The 18,516-nt window shown below is 31.5% G+C and overlaps 1 protein-coding gene across 4 annotated transcripts in view; it reads left to right on the top strand.

Annotated features, from left to right (window-relative positions):
* The first annotated feature begins 690 nt into the window (after window positions 1–690).
* The window catches only part of LOC134711907 (centrosomal protein kizuna-like), a 31,775-nt gene continuing 13,949 nt past the window's right edge, over window positions 691–18,516 (top strand). For 2 of the 4 annotated variants that reach the window (XM_063572879.1, XM_063572877.1), the window contains exons 1-12: window positions 691–792; window positions 2,027–2,089; window positions 3,368–3,427; window positions 5,737–5,899; window positions 6,645–6,734; window positions 7,630–7,863; window positions 8,548–8,896; window positions 9,443–9,683; window positions 10,208–10,357; window positions 13,160–13,321; window positions 14,453–14,603; window positions 15,209–15,314. In XM_063572879.1, coding sequence (XP_063428949.1) covers window positions 728–792; window positions 2,027–2,089; window positions 3,368–3,427; window positions 5,737–5,899; window positions 6,645–6,734; window positions 7,630–7,863; window positions 8,548–8,896; window positions 9,443–9,683; window positions 10,208–10,357; window positions 13,160–13,321; window positions 14,453–14,603; window positions 15,209–15,314 — 1,834 coding nt within the window. In that variant the 5' untranslated portion in view covers window positions 691–727. Of the gene's footprint in view, window positions 793–2,026; window positions 2,090–3,350; window positions 3,428–5,736; window positions 5,900–6,644; window positions 6,735–7,629; window positions 7,864–8,547; window positions 8,897–9,442; window positions 9,684–10,207; window positions 10,358–13,159; window positions 13,322–14,452; window positions 14,604–15,208; window positions 15,315–18,516 lie in introns of all 4 variants that reach the window. The other 2 variants (XM_063572881.1, XM_063572880.1) reach the window with 2 other exon arrangements.

The raw sequence follows: 18,516 nt of genomic DNA, 5'->3' as shown, positions 1-18,516 counted from the left end.
AATTTTAATTGATACATTCATTGATATAAGTAATCAATATGAATGTAAAAATGAAATAAATCTAAATAAAGTATATTTTCTTATTTTTCTATGAGTTTTCCCTTCATTCCAATTATATATTTTTTTTTAAATCTGGAGAACTAAAATAGATTTTGATACATGTATGTATGTACTGGTAAATGCCTCCGATATCCGAAGAACCCCTCGAAAGCTGCGAGGGTACAGTGGCATCCATGTACACTCCCTAACGGGATTAATGGAGATGTGTCACTAACGTATATTTATACGACAATTATTTTTACAAGGACAAACAATCCCCACCCAATTCAACACAAAGGGAGTGCTAGGACACCGGGAAGTCTGTTATTGTGGTGGAGGAAGCCGAAGTACTCGGAGAGAACCACCGGGCCACTCGGTGGAAACAGACAAACCAGAGAGATATCAGAAGATTGATCTCCAGATCAAAGTAGGGACACTTTGACCAACCGAGGCCCCCAACGTACCCATTCTAGTTTAAACTCCGGTCTGGGTACCAGAGATGTGTGTGAGAGGGTGAAAATTACCCTTCTAATGTACTGATATTTTTAGCACCCCGAGTGAGAATCGAACTCGGGACCTTCAGCACTGTAGCCATCGGTCTTAACCACTAGACCACGAACTCACACAAGCATAATTGGAGTGAGACTCTTTTATAAGGAAGACTCGTTTCGCCCAAGTTTGTTTGCAAATGGCGTCCTCGAATGTTGAATATTACCAAAAACAGAAGGAATTGCAAGATTTTATGTGTGAACAGTATGTAATAATCACAGGACAGTTACTTTACTTAAACCTTGTTACATTTTCAATGCCGGAAAGCTATTTACTGTTCTTTTTTTCGTATTTTTACATGAAAATAAACATATAAAATATATACAATATATAACAATGATAATTTGCATTATTTACTTGGCTGGTATTTTGATCTAAAATCACAGATTTTATTATGATTTTAATGCTTGACCTCTATGATATCTTGCAAATAGATGGTGTTGTAATCACTGTAATGTTCAAGAGGAATGCATGTACATGCAAACATACATGTATCTGAATTTACTTGTCTTGACTTGTCACGGGTCACCTCCAGATGATGATGAGGTCCATTCTAGAAATACACCATATCAGCATTAACACTCTTTCCGGCTAACCCCAGAATATGTCTTTTCCATTGTGTATAATAATATATTATTACCAGAAACGTCCCTAGTTCCTAAAATAAATTCCTGGTGGTTCTTGAACATAATTTATTGCTTCACACTGTTATTTCTATTGCAAAATACCCAAATTGTTTCGGTCCTTTGCAAAATTTTGTGGTCAAAATATTAAGACCACCCCTTTCGAGAATTCTATTTGCAAATCCTTGCTGTAACAAAGCATAACCTTTTATTATAGTTGTCATTAATATCATACATGTAGTAATAATGAGACCTTTAATGCTCAATCTTTAACTGACTTTCAATTAAAAAACTAATGACAAAAAATAGGACATAAAACAGAGTTCAGCACTCATTTACATTATAAAAACACACCAAAAAACATTAATAGATTAGCAGCATTCTTCAATCAAAGCAAGTAAACTTGAAGGGTATTTTATTTAATTGCTGATAAAAGAGAAAAAAGAATTAAAAAACTGAAGGCGAAAGACTTCTCTAGTGGGCAGCAAAGAGTACAGGATTACCAAATGAAAAAACATTGTATATGTAGATATGGGATTAGGGAAAGATGTGAAGATACATTGTTTAGACAAAATCCAGTTGACTGTTGTGGAGAAATTTGATTTATGCAACAGATTTGCTAAATTTTCTTTAATTTAATCGTACAAAAAAATATAACTAAATAGAATATAGATGTGTAAGTATTGTAAAGGGAGTTATTTTGCAAATAAGATAATATAATGCTTTGCACATTATTTCTTTATACATGTACATGTATCAGTGAAAGAATCCTTAAATACAAGACAGAAATTTTACAAAACTTTTTATACTTGCAGGGAACAGAGAAGACAACATTTAGAACATCAGTTACAGGTTTACTCTAGGTCGGATGAAAGACTGTAAGCATTGCACTTATCTAAGAAGTTATCCTTTTTTAAATATTAAAAACATTGGAATGAAATGTATAAAAAGCTAAACAAATGATCATGTAAATTTTAAATGAAACAACATTTGTATGCATGGTTGGTCACCTTCCTTAAATGTCAATGTTAATTTTTTTTTCAAGCTATAGTTAATTTTATTGAATACATGTAGGAAGTAGCTGAGTCAAGACATAAAAATTGTATTTACTATTAAAATATTTTAAAAAATACCCAATTTTACAAGAATTATGTTTCTGCCCTGTTGCCTTTTCTGCCACTTAGCTGTCACTATATATTGGTTTATTGATGATATTTGGAGATTCAAGAGCTATAGGGATGATAAATTGAAAATATTTGTTCGAATTTGAACCAAAGTTGGAAAAATAGTCACATATCATGGCAGAAATACCCCTTTTGTTTTGAGGCTGACAAATCCATTGTTAAGGTCACCATTTAGTAAGAAATATATTCAAATCAATGCTTATCTTTTTATTTCTGTATATAATGGATTTCTTTTTCATAAATGTAGGTCTTGAAACTTGATAGGAAGTTCTGCCGAAAATATAATAATTGACCTTGAACCTTCAGTCATTGTTTTTCTACTTTGGGTGGTTTGTTTTATTAGAATACAGTTTAACAAATTACATTACCAACATTTGCATTATAAAGTGTCTTTTTCAGAACAGATTCATATGCTAATGTTAAAGAATGCTATTGCTTATCAATCTTCACAATTATATCCTTCAAGTCAGAATTGAAAGGAAATATCCCTCTTAAAACATGTGTCTATGATGCTGCAATTGATTAACTCTAGAATACGTTTAATTCAAATCATTTCCATTGCCAGAAAAAACTATTTTAATTATTTACTGATTTCTAAAGTCATTTAAATGTTTATCTGCCAAGTGGATTCCTGATATTTGAACTGTTAAAGTCATTGTGGCAATGTGCCTGCTTGTCATCATTATCTGCATAATCCAGCATTGCCTAAAGAAATATATTAGTTTTATCATTTAACACATAAATATGTATCGAAGCAATCATAAGGAAATTATACCCATTAGTACATTCCTTCCTTTGCTCTACATATTGACATAAATTTTATACCCAATAAATGCACAAAGGATGTCAAATATTGCCACCAAAAACCAAGCACTTTGATGGAAAAGATCTTGATTGGAATCAAACCTATTGACTGCAGTTATATTGTGTCCTACTATATTTATGTATCAAACAGGTAACTTTTGTCTTCAGTCATAGAGTTAGTAGAATGGCAGGTACCAGTTATTCAAAATCTAAAGACACATCAAACAAGTAAATAAAAAAAAAGCACAGTGTGTTTTTGATGTGTGGACAGTGGTTGCACAGGAATATATTGATATGAACCTAATTTACCTCATTAATATGTTTTTCCAATAACATTGTAGCACATGCTTTGCTATTGTTTTCTGATGTATACCTGAGGAAGCACCATTTTAAAACTAACAAATTTGAAATGTTGCAGATATGTAAGCTTATGATGCACAAACATATAATAATCACTTGTTAGAGTTATTTCAAGCTCATGGTAATTTTTGTCGAGCCTGCAACTTTAGTTGCAAAAAGCTTGACATAGGGATAGTGAGCCGGCACCGTTAGCTAACTTCTTAAAAGCTTTATATATTTTAGACAGTGGAAGACATGGATGCTTCATCCTTTGTATATAGATGTCTCATGTTACGAAGTTTCAGTCAGTCGCATGTCCAATGTCCTTGACCTCATTTTCATGGTTCAGTGACTACTTGAAAAAAAGTTAAGATTTTTTGTAATGTTCAGTTCTCTATTATAATGATAAGTAAAAGGATAACTAAATTTGGTATTTGTGTACCTTGCAAGGTCCTCATGCCTGTCAGACAGTTTTCACTTGGCCTTGACCTCATTTCATGGATCAGTGAACAAGGTTAAGCTTTGGTGGTCAAGTCCATATCTCAGATACTATAAGCAATAGGTCTAGCATATTCTGTGTATGAAAGGCCTGTAAGGTGTACATGCCCAAATGGCAGGTGTCATCTGACCTTGACCTCATTTTCATGGTTCAGTGGTCAAAGTTTAGTTTTTGAGTTTACATCTTTTTTTTTCTAATACTACAATGTATATGCAATAGGTCAACTATATTTGATGTATGGAAATATTTTATAATTTACATGTCAGCCCTGCAGGTTTTATTTGACCTTGACCTCCTTTTCATGGTTCATTGCTCAATGTTAACTTTTTTGTTTTTTGGTCTGTTTTTTTTTAATTACATGAACAAGCAATAGGTCAACTATATTTGTTGTATGGAAGAATTGTTAGCTGTACATGTCTTGTATTGCATCATTCATCTTACCTTGACCTCATTTTCATATGGTTCATTCCTCAATGTTTAGTTTTCTTGATTAATATTTAGTTTATGTGACTGTTGTAATCATGGAAATATATAGAGAATAATACATGGCAAAATCCATATCATATGTCGTATCATCCCGAGGACCTTTAGGCCTGAGGGATGATATTGGTCGAGGGTGATACGGCATGTGATACGGATTTTGCCATGTACAATGTATTATACGCTTTATCATATATTTCAACAGAAGAGTTTTATATTATATGAACTGTTTTCTGATCCATAGCAATGGGTTACCTTTAGTTCTGCTTTTGTCTTGTTTCAAAGCTTTAAAATAACTGCTCAATTATTTATACGAAGCACCTAGGTTACCTTACAATCTGTTGTTTTGAAAAATATTTTGTTTATTTTTGTATAGATTTGAGTGTTTTGTATTTTTTATAGTTGCATTTAGTGTGCCAATTTTTTTTTGGTAAAAACTTGATGTTCGTGACGTCACATACAATATGAAAACTTGATGTTCGTGACGTTACATACCAAATATGACGTCATTAAAAAAATTGACCTATTGTTAGAAAAAAATTCTTAAGCAAAAAAAAAACAAAATAAACTGACTTTAGTTTAAAAAAAAAAAAAAAAAAAAGGTATGCGATACGGGGTATGCGATACAGGTTTAGCCATGCGATACAGGGTATGCGATACAGGGTAGGTGATACAGACTGGAAAAAAGAACCTTTATTAGATATACAAAATAGCTGTATTTTGTACTAAATATATGATAAAACCTTATATTTAGGACTATCAACATAATATCAATGATTATAAAGAAGGCAAGACAATTCAGCCTGTGCACTCATGTTTTACTTAGCAACTGAAACCTTTTTCTCTAACATATATATACAGAATATGATTGTTGAAATAGGGTTACCTTCTCACACTTTTTGCTGAATTTGTTATTATACCTATAAGTTTTCCCTAGCTTATATACATGTATAATTTAAAATAAGAAATTTTAGGTCTTTGTGATTCTTATCGTTGTAAACTATCGATATAAGTTAAAATAATAATTTTCTTACAAAGATGAAAGAAAAAGTTATATCTAAATACTTATTACGTTTCAAATGAGTATGTATCTTTAAGCTACCAGCAATTGTTTGTTTCTTTGTTAGAAATGTATCTTTGTGTTACAAAAAAACAAAAAAACATGAAAAATGGTAAATGAATATTAATATGCATGTATATTTACTTTGTTTTCTCATAGATCTAAGCTAAGAGCGACTAGATTGCAGAGCTATTGGAGGAAAATATGTGAAGATCAAAGAAGAAGTCAGCAAAGAAATGACCAGATTTTAAAAGAGTTTGATAGAATTGATGCACATTTGGGAAACTTGTCAGCTAGGACAGAGAGACTGAGACTTCTTAAGGCATGATGACTAAATATTTTTTTAATGGCCAAGATTACAACTAAAACCATACACCTGTTAACCAATTTTCTGACAATTATTCAGTTCAGCTTTAAATTTATCTAAAGCTTTATACATATATTTACCTTTTATCCCATATGACACTAATATTTTACATCTGGAACAACCTTCTCTGGCTAACTTACTTCATTACTGTCCTTTGATATACCTAACTTCCACCTTAGGTTTATCCAACTTCCATTTTTGATATTATTTTTTCACACCTGATACTTTTTAAACAGGACTTGATTATTTTGACTAAAACTGACAATGTTAGAAAATTAGGTAACACATATGCAGGTGATATGATTTCAGATTCTTTTAGTATCTTTTTGGCTATCTTTTTATTTATCAAAGTTCTTCACGAAATAGTAATAATTTTCACTGTGATTTCTGGTACTGTAAATTCAGAAATTATTGCGAGGTTTGATTATTGCGAAAGAGTTGTAAACAATAATTTAAACTCTCATTTTGAAATGTTTTATATGAATTAAAACAGATTTTTCTCAAAAACATAAAAATTGAAATTGCATTTAAGTCTAAAATGACAAAATTGCAATAATAAATGCACGCAATAATTTCTGAATTTACAGTATTCCATAATGGTCACTTTCACAATAAAAGCATTTGTGTAATGAAAAGCAAATTTGTGCAACTTGTTATTTCTATTGACTATTTATATTAACAAATTCAGTCTCTCTTACAGCAACAGTATGCAGACTACATAGAAAAAACATATCCACAATGGCACCAACAGGTTCTACAGATGAAACAAAGAAAAGATGAATCTCAGAAGGTTTGTTTTCCAGATATATCCCAAACTTGACAATTGAGAACGGCTTAAATAATAGGGCTACTTCAAAAACAGATTATATATCATTTTACTTAGATTAGAACTTATCGCAATTTTACATGCATTCACTAGAATTATAATCAATATACAATGTACTTTTAAACAATTAAGCCAAGCACAGAAAATTAAGACTCAAAGAATTAACTTAAGATATCAATTAAGTTTCTCATGGTCAAAAAGACCAATGTTAGCCATTGCTACCATTTAATTTTCATTATGATCAGTTCTGGAGATAATCCTTTTGAAATCCCTTGACCATTGGAATCAAGATATCATGATTTACATTTAAGATGAACTATCAAACATCAAAATGATACCTAGGTCATGATATACATACATTTCATACAACAATTACATTTAAACAATCCGAAATGAAGATAGATAATAAAATGAAAACAATTTCAATCTTCTGCAAACCCAAAGTCTGATGAGACCACATGATTTTAAATAGATCCTAGTGTGGCATGACATTGAGAATTGAGAATGTGTCACTTGAGCCATGCCTGCTTATCAAGGTGAATGAAAAAGAAGTGATAGAAATAATTTTTAAATATACCCTTTCCAATTTCAAGTGACTTAAGAGCCAATGTAAATCAAACTTTATTCTTAGGGTTCTGTTTCATATCTTTACTTTATGACTTGATAGATGCCGTAACTGACACTTGTTTTAAAACTTAAAGTTTAAAATTATTTATTTTTTTTTGGATTTTTGTATTTTAACACTCAGACAATATTTGGCCTGCATTGCATATATCCAAATGTTGCAAAATGATTCCTTGATAGTTTTATCATGTGATATATTTCATTGAAAGAGTCATTATGCTTTCATATATTTCAGCATCATGAAAGAGCTGCTAACTTGTCCCATTTTTCTCAGTACACACCACAGAAACAACAGCCAGTAACAGATCAGTATGTGGCCTCTACATCTTCTAGTCAGTTTGCTTCACAGCCCGGACAACAGAATCAGTTTGCTGCTTCTACACCGGCATATCAACAACAGCAACAACATGTTCCTGATGTATCAGTTACACCTATACATAGAGATTCAAGAGACAGGATAAGTACTCAGGTAAATATCTTCAAGCTGGTGACTTCTATTTATTCTGATGGAAAGTTTCTACCAGTATATTTGAAAAGAAGAAGTCTCTAATAGCTATCAAATATTTTCTTGAAAACTTCTAATTCTAATAGCTAGGTTTGACTTTTCATTATAAGCATATTTATGACCAAAACATTTACACAGAAAAAAATATTGATTTTTAACAATGAGGATAATAAGGGATGAATACTTTATGTTTGGTGCACCAAACCATTAGCCATTTCTGCAATCACTTGACACCTGTATAACATCTTACTTTAAATAAAAACCTCCTCCTCTGAAAGCATCTGGTCAATTGGAACCTTAATTGACCTGCATTGTCATTAGGGGATCTTCTTCAAAAGTTATGTTTGACAACTTTATCACTCAAACATGACTACTTAGCCAAAAATAGAATAGAAAGGTAGATCTACATTTAAAAAAGAATTTGTAAACTCCTATAATCCTAATATATTTTTAGCATGATGCAACTCTAATCAATCAGTCTACTAATATTAGCATGCATGACATTAACCATTAATTCTAACATTTCTCAGATTCCCTTTGTTTAATGTACCTGTCTTTAAATCAATCAGCCACTTACACACTTACATGTATGATACCTAATGTCAGAAGTATATTTTATGTTCACATTTAAAACAACTTATCTTAAAGGTTACACAGGAATCTGCAGTGTATGCTAACTTTACCTCAGTTACCAGAGACAGTTCAATGCCTCAGTACACTACACCACCGCAAACTAGTACCCAACAGCAGCATGCTGCTCCTCTTCAGAGCCACCCTAGTAATCAACAGTATGGATCACCATCTCAGACCTCAGCTGCTGGGTATAAGGTTCCTGCAGAGAAAGAATCTGATGCTCAGTTGAAAGTTAGTGATTTACAAGGAGACATCAGTTTTAGTTCTGACATTCCGTCTGAGATTATTAATAGACCAATCCAGAGTATAACTGTAGAGAAGTTTGGACAGAAAGTTACACAGGACTCCAGAGTGGAATCACCAGGTACTAGAACTAAAACTTTTATATATAAAATATCTAGAACAAGCTTTTTATAAGAATTTTTTTTTGTCTTACATGGCCAGTTGACATGTGCCTTGTTGCTAGAATGAAATTTTGCACAGGTGATTTTTGGTTGTATTTTAAATCTACACCTTTTTCTCTTTTTATTTTTTAATATAAAACAAAGCTTTGAGGTATGAAAAAGCATATAGAAACATCAGCTCAGAATTTATTTGTTATATTGAATAAATATGATGTACTGGTGTTTATAAAGGGGTTTTATCACTTGTTTTAATTCTGCCTCCCTTAGATCTGTGTAAGCAGCCTTGTGTATAATGTATTTTAAAAATCCTGAAATTTTGTATGAATTATCTAAGAAAAAGACTTTTATTGAATTGATTTTATGTATGAATGATCACATAATGGTTTTGTAAAATTTCTAAAGTTAGACTTCATTGTGGTTATCAAGCTGCATGCATGTATCATGTTGTACTAGGCATATCAAAACCTTAAAATTTGAAATTTGATTTTGTTTTTCTCTTTGCAAAGATATTGTATCTAAATCAACATCTGGTCAAATGGAACCAAATTCAGCTGATGAAGCAGATGATGACATTAGTAACTTTGATGAAGAGGACATTCCTGATGATGGCCGTCAAGCACCTACCCCAGCACGACAAGCCACACATGCAGACGTAATGGAGGAGATATCTTCCACTGAAGAATCCCCCATACCAACACCTCAACCAGGTGGCCATCAAGTCTTAACTGTACCTACAGCTGGAGTTAGGTATAAAGAAATCTGCGCAGAATAATTCTGTATTGAGAAATATATTTAAAAAAGATTATTAACATATAAAAAAGAAGATGTGGTATGATTTCCAATGAGACAACTATCCACAAAAGACCAAAATGACACAAACATTAACAATTATAGGTCACCGTACGGCCTTCAACAAGTTTGTTTCTAAGGATTAAAGTTCTTCAGTCTGAATAAAAAAGATATGTGGGATTTAACATCAATGAGATAGCAACTCAACAACCAAAATATACATGAAATAGAAAATATGTCATTGTATTGCCTCTAAAACTAGACAAATGCTGGAACCATATGGCATGCCTTAGGTCTTCCAAAATTATAAAAGAATTCAATAGAAAAAATCAGAATTACTATTCCAAAATAGATAATGAAATATCAAAATTAATAAATTCTGACTTGTTTTAAAGTAGTCCATAAGACACAATATAACTAACATTGCAAGACATATTTTTTATCCATTATATTTCAATTAAAACCTTGTTATTTTCTTCTAGTCGATCACCACTACTAGACTCAGAACTAACAATAGATGGTATTATACACCTGATACATTATGTTGAAAGTGTAATCCCTGATGCTTTGTCACTGGAAGGGTTCTACAGATCTACCCCTCCACAGTATGGAGAAAAATTAGAAATCATTAGGTAAGATAAAGTGTAATCCCTGATGCTTTGTCACTGGAAGGGTTCTACAGATCTATCCCTCCACAGTATGGAGAAAAAATAGAAATCATTAGGTAAGATAAAGTGTAATCCCTGATGCTTTGTCACTGGAAGGGTTCTACAGATCTACCCCTCCACAGTATGGAGAAAAAATAGAAATCATTAGGTAAGATAAAGTGTAATCCCTGATGCTTTGTCACTGGAAGGGTTCTACAGATCTAACCCTCCACAGTATGGAGAAAAAATAGAAATCATTAGGTAAGACAAAGTTAAATTTATATGAAAGGAAGCAAGTTTCTTAATTCTGCATGAAGCATGTATGAATGCTCTCCTTTTTAAAATCTACAAATGTGATCTTCACTTGCTTTCATTTTGTTTTTTTCTAAAAATATATACATGTTGTTAGCTTTTTGAATCTGAAGATATTACTTTAAACACAAACTTATGGAGAATTGTCTATTGAGATAATAGCACTAGTCATTTCAGGTGTCAGAAATTATAGCTGAATTGAAATTTGCATAACGAAGATTTCTATTTTAATGGTTTAACTTTCAATAACTTTCAATAATTATAACACATTTATATCATAGGATAGTAATTTGTTGCTACATATTTCTATCAATTTTTCATAATTACAATATAATTATTTAATGTCAATAACTTTCTTATTTCATGAAATTTGCAATATTTTGAAGCCATATCCATAAGTACACGAACAATGCACAAAAACAGGTGGGTGGAGCTTACTTTCTTCAATCTAGTCTTGTTTTCATGCAACTTAGAATTGTCATTATTTTCTAAGGAACAAATGTATCTGAGGGGATACTTTTATGATTTATCTTATTCTCAAAATTAGCAAAAATTTCACTAAAATCTATTACAAACCAGTAGATTTCAACTTCCAAATTATCGATTTCCCATTTGTCATCTCACTGTATGTTGTTTACATAACTCAGTTAATATTCAGCTCTCCCTTGACACCATTTGCTAGTATGGTCTTTAGGAAACGATGAAAGTCCGTCGGAAGGGGCCGATAAATGGCTGACCTATGTTAAGAGAGAGCCATATCTCTTGCACGTGAAAGACACCCTTGTAGATTTCGAAAAAGAGAAGGCTAATGCCGCTACAAGGCAGCACTGGCACCTGCAAAGTGGAGAGGGATTAATATAAGTTTCCAAACTTTTTCCCCAATCCACTGTAAATAAATATGTTTAAAATAACTCAGTTGATGATAAGTCCTTTCAAAAATTTACATTAAACTGTTATAAGTTTGAATAAAATGGGATTGAAAAAGACTTTTTGTCAGCAATTTTTTGTATGTTATAAGACATGCATTTTTTGGTTATAAAATGGACCTGTCAATAACATATTTTGCTGAAGCTTTCCAAATTGCTTAAAAGGATGTTCTTGAGGTGTTTCACCTTAAAAGAGCCCATTGAAGAATAAATGACACAGTAAATACAAAAATATGTCAAAGTATACTCAAGTTTTACAAACTCTAGTATATTAAGTTTCTAACAGCTGTTTAGAGAACTGATTTCAGCAGATACCAATTATATAATCAACTTGTACTTACCAAATAGATGTTAGCAGTAGCAGAACAAATGTATATAGTTACTCTTTAATACATGCCGGAACTTCAATCATACAAAACAAGTAATTGTGATGCATGTAATAACCAGTTGCTTCGCAGGGCGCAGCATTATACAACCGCAGATGTAGAACCCTGAACAGATGGGACAAGTATGGACACAACTTTTAAGTTTTATACAGCTTTAAATGTGGATTGTGATTAAATAGTTGACACAACATAGGTTTATGTCACATTATGATTTGCACCCTATGGACCTTAATGTAGACCAATTTGAAAACTGGACCAAAAATTAAGAATCTACATACACAGTTAGATTTGGAATATCAAAGAACCCCATTTATTCAATTTTTGATGAAATCAAACAAAGTTTAATTTTGGACCCCAATTTGGACCAACTTGAAAACTGGGCCAATAATTAAAAATCTAAGTACATTTTTAGATTCAGCATATAAACGAACCCCAAGGATTCAATTTTTGTCAAAATCAAACAAAAAAAAAACCTCCCAAAATCAATACCAACCTTCTTTTTATGGTCATAAACATTGTGTTTAATTTCATAGATTTCTATTCACTTATACTAAAGTTATAATGTGAAGACCAAGAAAAATGTTTATTTGGGCCCCTTTTTGGCCCCAAATTCCTAAACTGTTGGGATCTCAACTCCCCAAATCAAAACCAACTTTCCTTTTTTGGTCATAAACCTTGTGTTTTAATTTCATAGATTTCTATTTACTTAAACTAAATTTATTGTGCAAAAAACAAGAATAATGCTTATTTTGGCCCTTTTTTTGACCCCTAATTCCTAAACTGTTGGAACCAAAACTTCCAAAATCAATCCCAACCTTCCTTTTGTGGTCATAAATCTTGTGTCAAAATTTCATAGATTTCTATTTACTTAAACTAAAGCTACTGTGCGAAAACCAAGAAAATGCTTATTTGGGCCCTTTTTGGCCCCTAATTCCTAAAATGTTGGGATCAAAACTCCCAAAATCAATCCTAACCTTCCTTTTGTGGTCATAAACCTTGTGTTAAAATTTCATAGATTTCTATTCACTTTTACTTAAGTTAGAGTGCGAAAACTAAAAGTATTCGGACGACGACGCAGACAACGCCAACGTGATAGCAATATACGACGAAAAAATTTTCAAATTTTGCGGTCGTATAAAAATATATTTTCTTCTTTATTTCAGTAAAGCCAATGGTGAAGAACACTTGATTGATTTAGATGCTGAAATGTGTACTATGGTGATTTTAGAAAATGTGGTCCTTTTGATTCGTAATTTACCTGCAGGCTGTCTATTACCTGATGCCATCTTAGCCAGTAGTCATACTATCAATGAAATACAAATAGGGTAAGTATTACACCTCATCAGTACATGACTTATTACACATTTATATTTCAATGAAACATTATATAAATATCACATAGCTGAGAGGGTGATAGAGCAGATTGGTACCCCGAGAAAACATTGTCAACCGCGGCGAAGCCAAGGTTGACAATGTCTTTTCGAGGGGTTCCGTTCTGCTCTTTCACCCTCTCATCTATGTGTTATTTAATTTATTATACTGAATGTCCTATCATTATTGGCCTTTACAGATTACTTTTAATTTAAAAGCATTTTCTATGACGTCACGTTCATAACAACGTTACGGGCATTAGAAAAAACAACAAAAGTCAAGCAAGATGTTTTATTTTATTTATTTTAAAAGTCGATAATAAAATCTGAGCCAAAACATAGAACTTAAGCATTTTATTAAATTCTATGATGTAAATTCAATTCATTGTTCTTTGAATTGTCGATTTCTGATTGGTCTAGACGAGAGGGTAACATTATAAAAAAATTGTCACCCGCTCAGCCATGTGATAGAGTAAATTGACACCCACGTCTTAGCCAATCAAAATTTGGCATTTTAACGTGAAGTATAATAAATAATCTTATCATTTTGCATATTCTGACTCAGGCCCTTCATTTATAAAACTTTACTTAGTATTCATAGTAAAAAAAATTGTGCTTTAAGCACTAAATCCAGTATTTTGACTAGTTGATTTCTGTGTCTGAGTTAAGAAAATTGTACTCAAGAGTTTTATTAATGTATGTGTAGGTCTTGCAGATTACTAATTTAAAGAAAAAACACTTGTCCATGTGTAGAATTAGATGAAGGATTTTTTAACTTAGTTTGGGTTGATTTTTGTTGTTACATGTTCTTCAAAAGTGGTGGAAGGGGAGATATAGCCAGGCTACAGTCTGCTGTCAGTGTTTCCTGCATCACCATTTAGATTAGATCTGTGGTGAAATTTTTGAAGACATCAATTGTGGTTGAAAAAAAAACCTTCATCGAATTTTATAAAACTTGAATAGAAGCTTCTTCATTCAGCATCAAGAAATAGTATTTCACTTTTCCACTGTCAACTGCAATTGTAGGCAACACAGGGGTCTATAGAACCCTTGACTAATTTGTTGGGTTTTTTCTTTTTATTTTAGGAGAGTACTGTCAATGGAAGCGAAGCCATTGTGGGATTGTTTATTTACACATTTTCTACAGTTGATTAAACATAAAGTAATGACTGTCAAAGAAGTTGCTGCTGTTTTTGTTCCATGTCTTGTGGTTGACTCTTCTGACTATCAGGACAAGGTAAATAGATATAAGAAGATGTGTTATGAGTGCCAGAGAGACAACTCTCCATCCAAGTCACAATTTGATTGGCTATTTTCATTCAAACACTTCAAAGACAGAAACTATTATGGAACTCTGTTTTTTATCTGTCTGTTATTTAGAGGATTCCTCTTCTCTTGAAAACTAAAGTTACTGTGACTAGTTCCTTTAAATACTTTACACTATGTAATGTTCAAAGAAAACAAGGAAACATTCCATATATTTCTCTAATTTATTATTAATAAAAATTTAGATCAAAACTGCTGTCTTCACATCATATGTCATGATGTCATAACCTAACATTTATATATGTTTGACCTTAGATGGCTATTAACATAATTGTTGCAAAATTAGATATAATAATGAATTGCAGCTTTATCCAAAAATTATTACAAGACTTTAAAATTAGCTTTTTTGATAGTTTGCATTAAATTTAAATTTTCTAAATGCAAGAAGTTGGAGACATAAAGCAATAATAATACTCTCTACCATTTTACATAGTATTGGGCTTTACAGATTTAGCTCCCTTTTATTTTGTTCATGTTTTTTTTTAATAAACTAAATAAGTCAAAACTGCTTTTCAGGCATATGAATTATTAGTGGATTTGTTAGAGAAAAAAGTGGAACAAGCTGCATCCCCACCAACACCTAGGGAAGCAGCTGAAAGTATGAGAAGCAGTCAAGGGGGAGGTAACTCATCTATTTGTACTCTTAAAATCTGTATGGAATTGCTATAACTGTTGTTTTCATTTATAACTTTCTTTTTAAAAACTACAGATGTATTGAACAATCTTCAACAATTAGCAAACATGAACCCAGTATATAATTAAAAGTGTATTGTAAATGCTGTATTTGCAATCGTACCGCACCTCCTTATTGTGTATGTCAATAGAAGTTAAGAATACGGGATGAATTCCAAAATGTGTAAATACTGAATTTTTATACATGATATGATAAGCCTGGCATTTATTTAAACTTAAATTTTACGTTTTGATCACTCTGTTTTTGTATATGGATTTCTAAAAAATCCAATTCGTTTTGCATGTTTGTCTGTTAATGAACTGAGTTGCAATAATAAATACATGCAATGAATTTATAGTATATTTTGTCAGATTGAGAACAGGTAATTGAGAAATATGTTCAATTTTGAAATGGTTTTCAGAGAAAAAATATGCTTTGAAAATTTCTAAATATCTGATTTATATCTCACTTACAGGAATGTTTGTAAAGAAAAATATGCAGGATATGCCATGTAATTTATTTATTTATTGTATTATGGCAAAGGGAAATTAAATATGTAACTGATATTATAGCTTTGATTAATTTTATAGATATAATTGAGTTTGAATCTTTAACAAATTTCTAAAAATTATTTACAATTAGCTTTCAGTTTATTTCAGTTTTATGCCTAATTGCAAAGGGTTTTATATTATACATGAACATGTATCATGAAAAGACTTGATAAAGCAAATTTAATTTATTCTAAGAAAGGGACATTTTGCAATCATCAATCAATTAATCATATAAAATATACTTAATAATAGTGATTAGCACTTTTATAAGTGGTTTCTATCAATAGCTATAGGAAGATGTGGTATGAGTGCAAATGAGACAACTCTCAATCTAAATTACAATTTATAAAAGTAAACAATTATAGGTCAAGTTATGGCCTTTAACATAGAGCCTTGGCAAACACTAAACAACAAGCTATAAATGGCCTCAAAATTACAAGTGTAAAACCATTCAAACGTGAAAACCAACAGTCTCATCTATATAAAAAAACGTGAAACGAGAAACATGAATAAATTTCATAAACAAATGACAACTACTGTACATCAGATTCCTGACTTGTACAAGTGCAAACATTTGCAGCGGGATTAAATGTTTTACAGCTAATACATAAATGCTTGCAAGACAAATCTTTGTTTGACTTGCTTGCTCTGCTTGTATCAATGTTTGCTCAAGCATGACAATTAAGATAGGCGAGGCTTCAGCTTGTATACATCATACTTAAATTTTATTGGACGGTTATGTTTGAAGTTAAGGACACTAAATTTTAAAACATCACAGGATGACAAATATAAAGCGCTATCGTAGAAATGGAAGCCAAAAACTGTAATGTTTTTTCTCGAAGATATGCATTTTCATCATCCAACTGAAAAGACTGTCGTCAAGTACTTTTAGAAAAGCAAAATAGCTATTCGAACACACCAACTCTGATTTAGTGATTAATTACATAGGTATTTCATTTGACCCATATATTTAATCTCTTAGTAATGTGATTTTGTTATGTTATAAAGTCAACCTGTAGCTTTGCTATATAAAAATGATAGAATCTGAAGCGAGATGATGTAACAAATGTTCTTCCTTTGTACGTTTTTTAGACAAATTATTCAACTCAAATACACCCTAACATAAGAAGGTTCGCTCGATTTTCTCTTTTTGATACAATTGTTACTAATTTTTTTTCCTTCTTTTTCTTGAGTCATGTAATGGAAGAACAGACACGGAAATAAGTAAACTTATAGATTGATATGTTCTCCATCCGTATTAATTAAAAAAAAAAAAAGGGAAGTATTTTCTTCATCCAACTTGATAGATAACCATGTCGTCGACTTGATATCTAACTGTTCTGCTGCTTAACTATGTAATATATGAATTAAAAACTTATGCAAATGGTTGGTTTTTTTACAATAAAACACTTCGTATTTGAGAAGAAAAATTGTTATTTTATTTGTTTCTATTCACTTTTAAAAAAATTCTTACTAAAGTAAACATAACAGAAAGCACTTATTGCCTTCTCTATAAACAAAGAATAATCAGTTTGAAGGTTTACAAGCAAAAATTAATACAAAGTGCGCAATATTCAATAACAGTTGACATAATAAATAAAATAATTAAGTCACCCCCCCCCCCCCCCCCCCTAATTAATTTATCCTTTTATTAGAAAATCAAGTCTCCTTCTTTATTAGGGTGTGTTTGAGATAAATATTTTGTGTTGAAAACGTACAAAGAAAGAACATTTGATACATCATCTCGCTTCAGATTCTATCATTTTTATATAGCAAAGCTACAGGTTGACGTTGTAACATTAAAAAATCACAGTACTAAAAGATAAAATATATAGGTCAAATGAAATACCTATTTATGAATCACTCGAATCACTTAATCCGCGTAGGTGTGTTCGAATAGCTTTTTTGTTTTACTAAAAGTACTTGACAACAGTCTTTTCAGTTGGATGATAAAAAAATGCATATCTTCGAGAAAAAATCAAACACAATTTGTTGGCTTCCATTTCTACGATTGCGCTTTATATTTGTCATCTTATGATGTTTTAAAATTTAGTGTGACTGTCCTTAACTTCAAACATAACGTCCAATAACATTTAAGTATGATGTATACAAGCTGAAGCCCCGCCTATCTTAATTGCCATGCTTGAGCAAACATTGACACAAGCAAAGCAAGCAAGTCAAACAAAAATTTGTCTTGCTAGCATTAATGTAAAAGCTGTAATGGTAACAAACCTTCTCCCTTTTACTGAGACAATAGTATAACAACACACCATAGAAAAACACACGATAAAATATCAATTGCAAGGCTTAACTCAATCAAAAAGCGTAGATTACTATTGATTCATTATTATTCGTTGGATACCAATTTTCGTGGGTTTCATAGGTACAGGTGAACCACGAATTCAAATGTTTGACGAATATTCTATTTTCAATAGGCTTTATATACAGAGATCTGCAAAACCACGAAATCAAATATCCATGAATATTCAAGTTTTCAGCAATCCACGAAAATTGATACCCACGAAAATAAATGAATCCACAGTAACACACTATGAACGAATAAATTTGAGATGCCATACCTGAATGCATTTACATAGTTA

This window comes from Mytilus trossulus, chromosome 3, assembly GCF_036588685.1.
Source record: "Mytilus trossulus isolate FHL-02 chromosome 3, PNRI_Mtr1.1.1.hap1, whole genome shotgun sequence".
Taxonomy (NCBI): domain Eukaryota; kingdom Metazoa; phylum Mollusca; class Bivalvia; order Mytilida; family Mytilidae; genus Mytilus; species Mytilus trossulus.
This window is presented reverse-complemented; position numbering and strand designations above follow the sequence as displayed.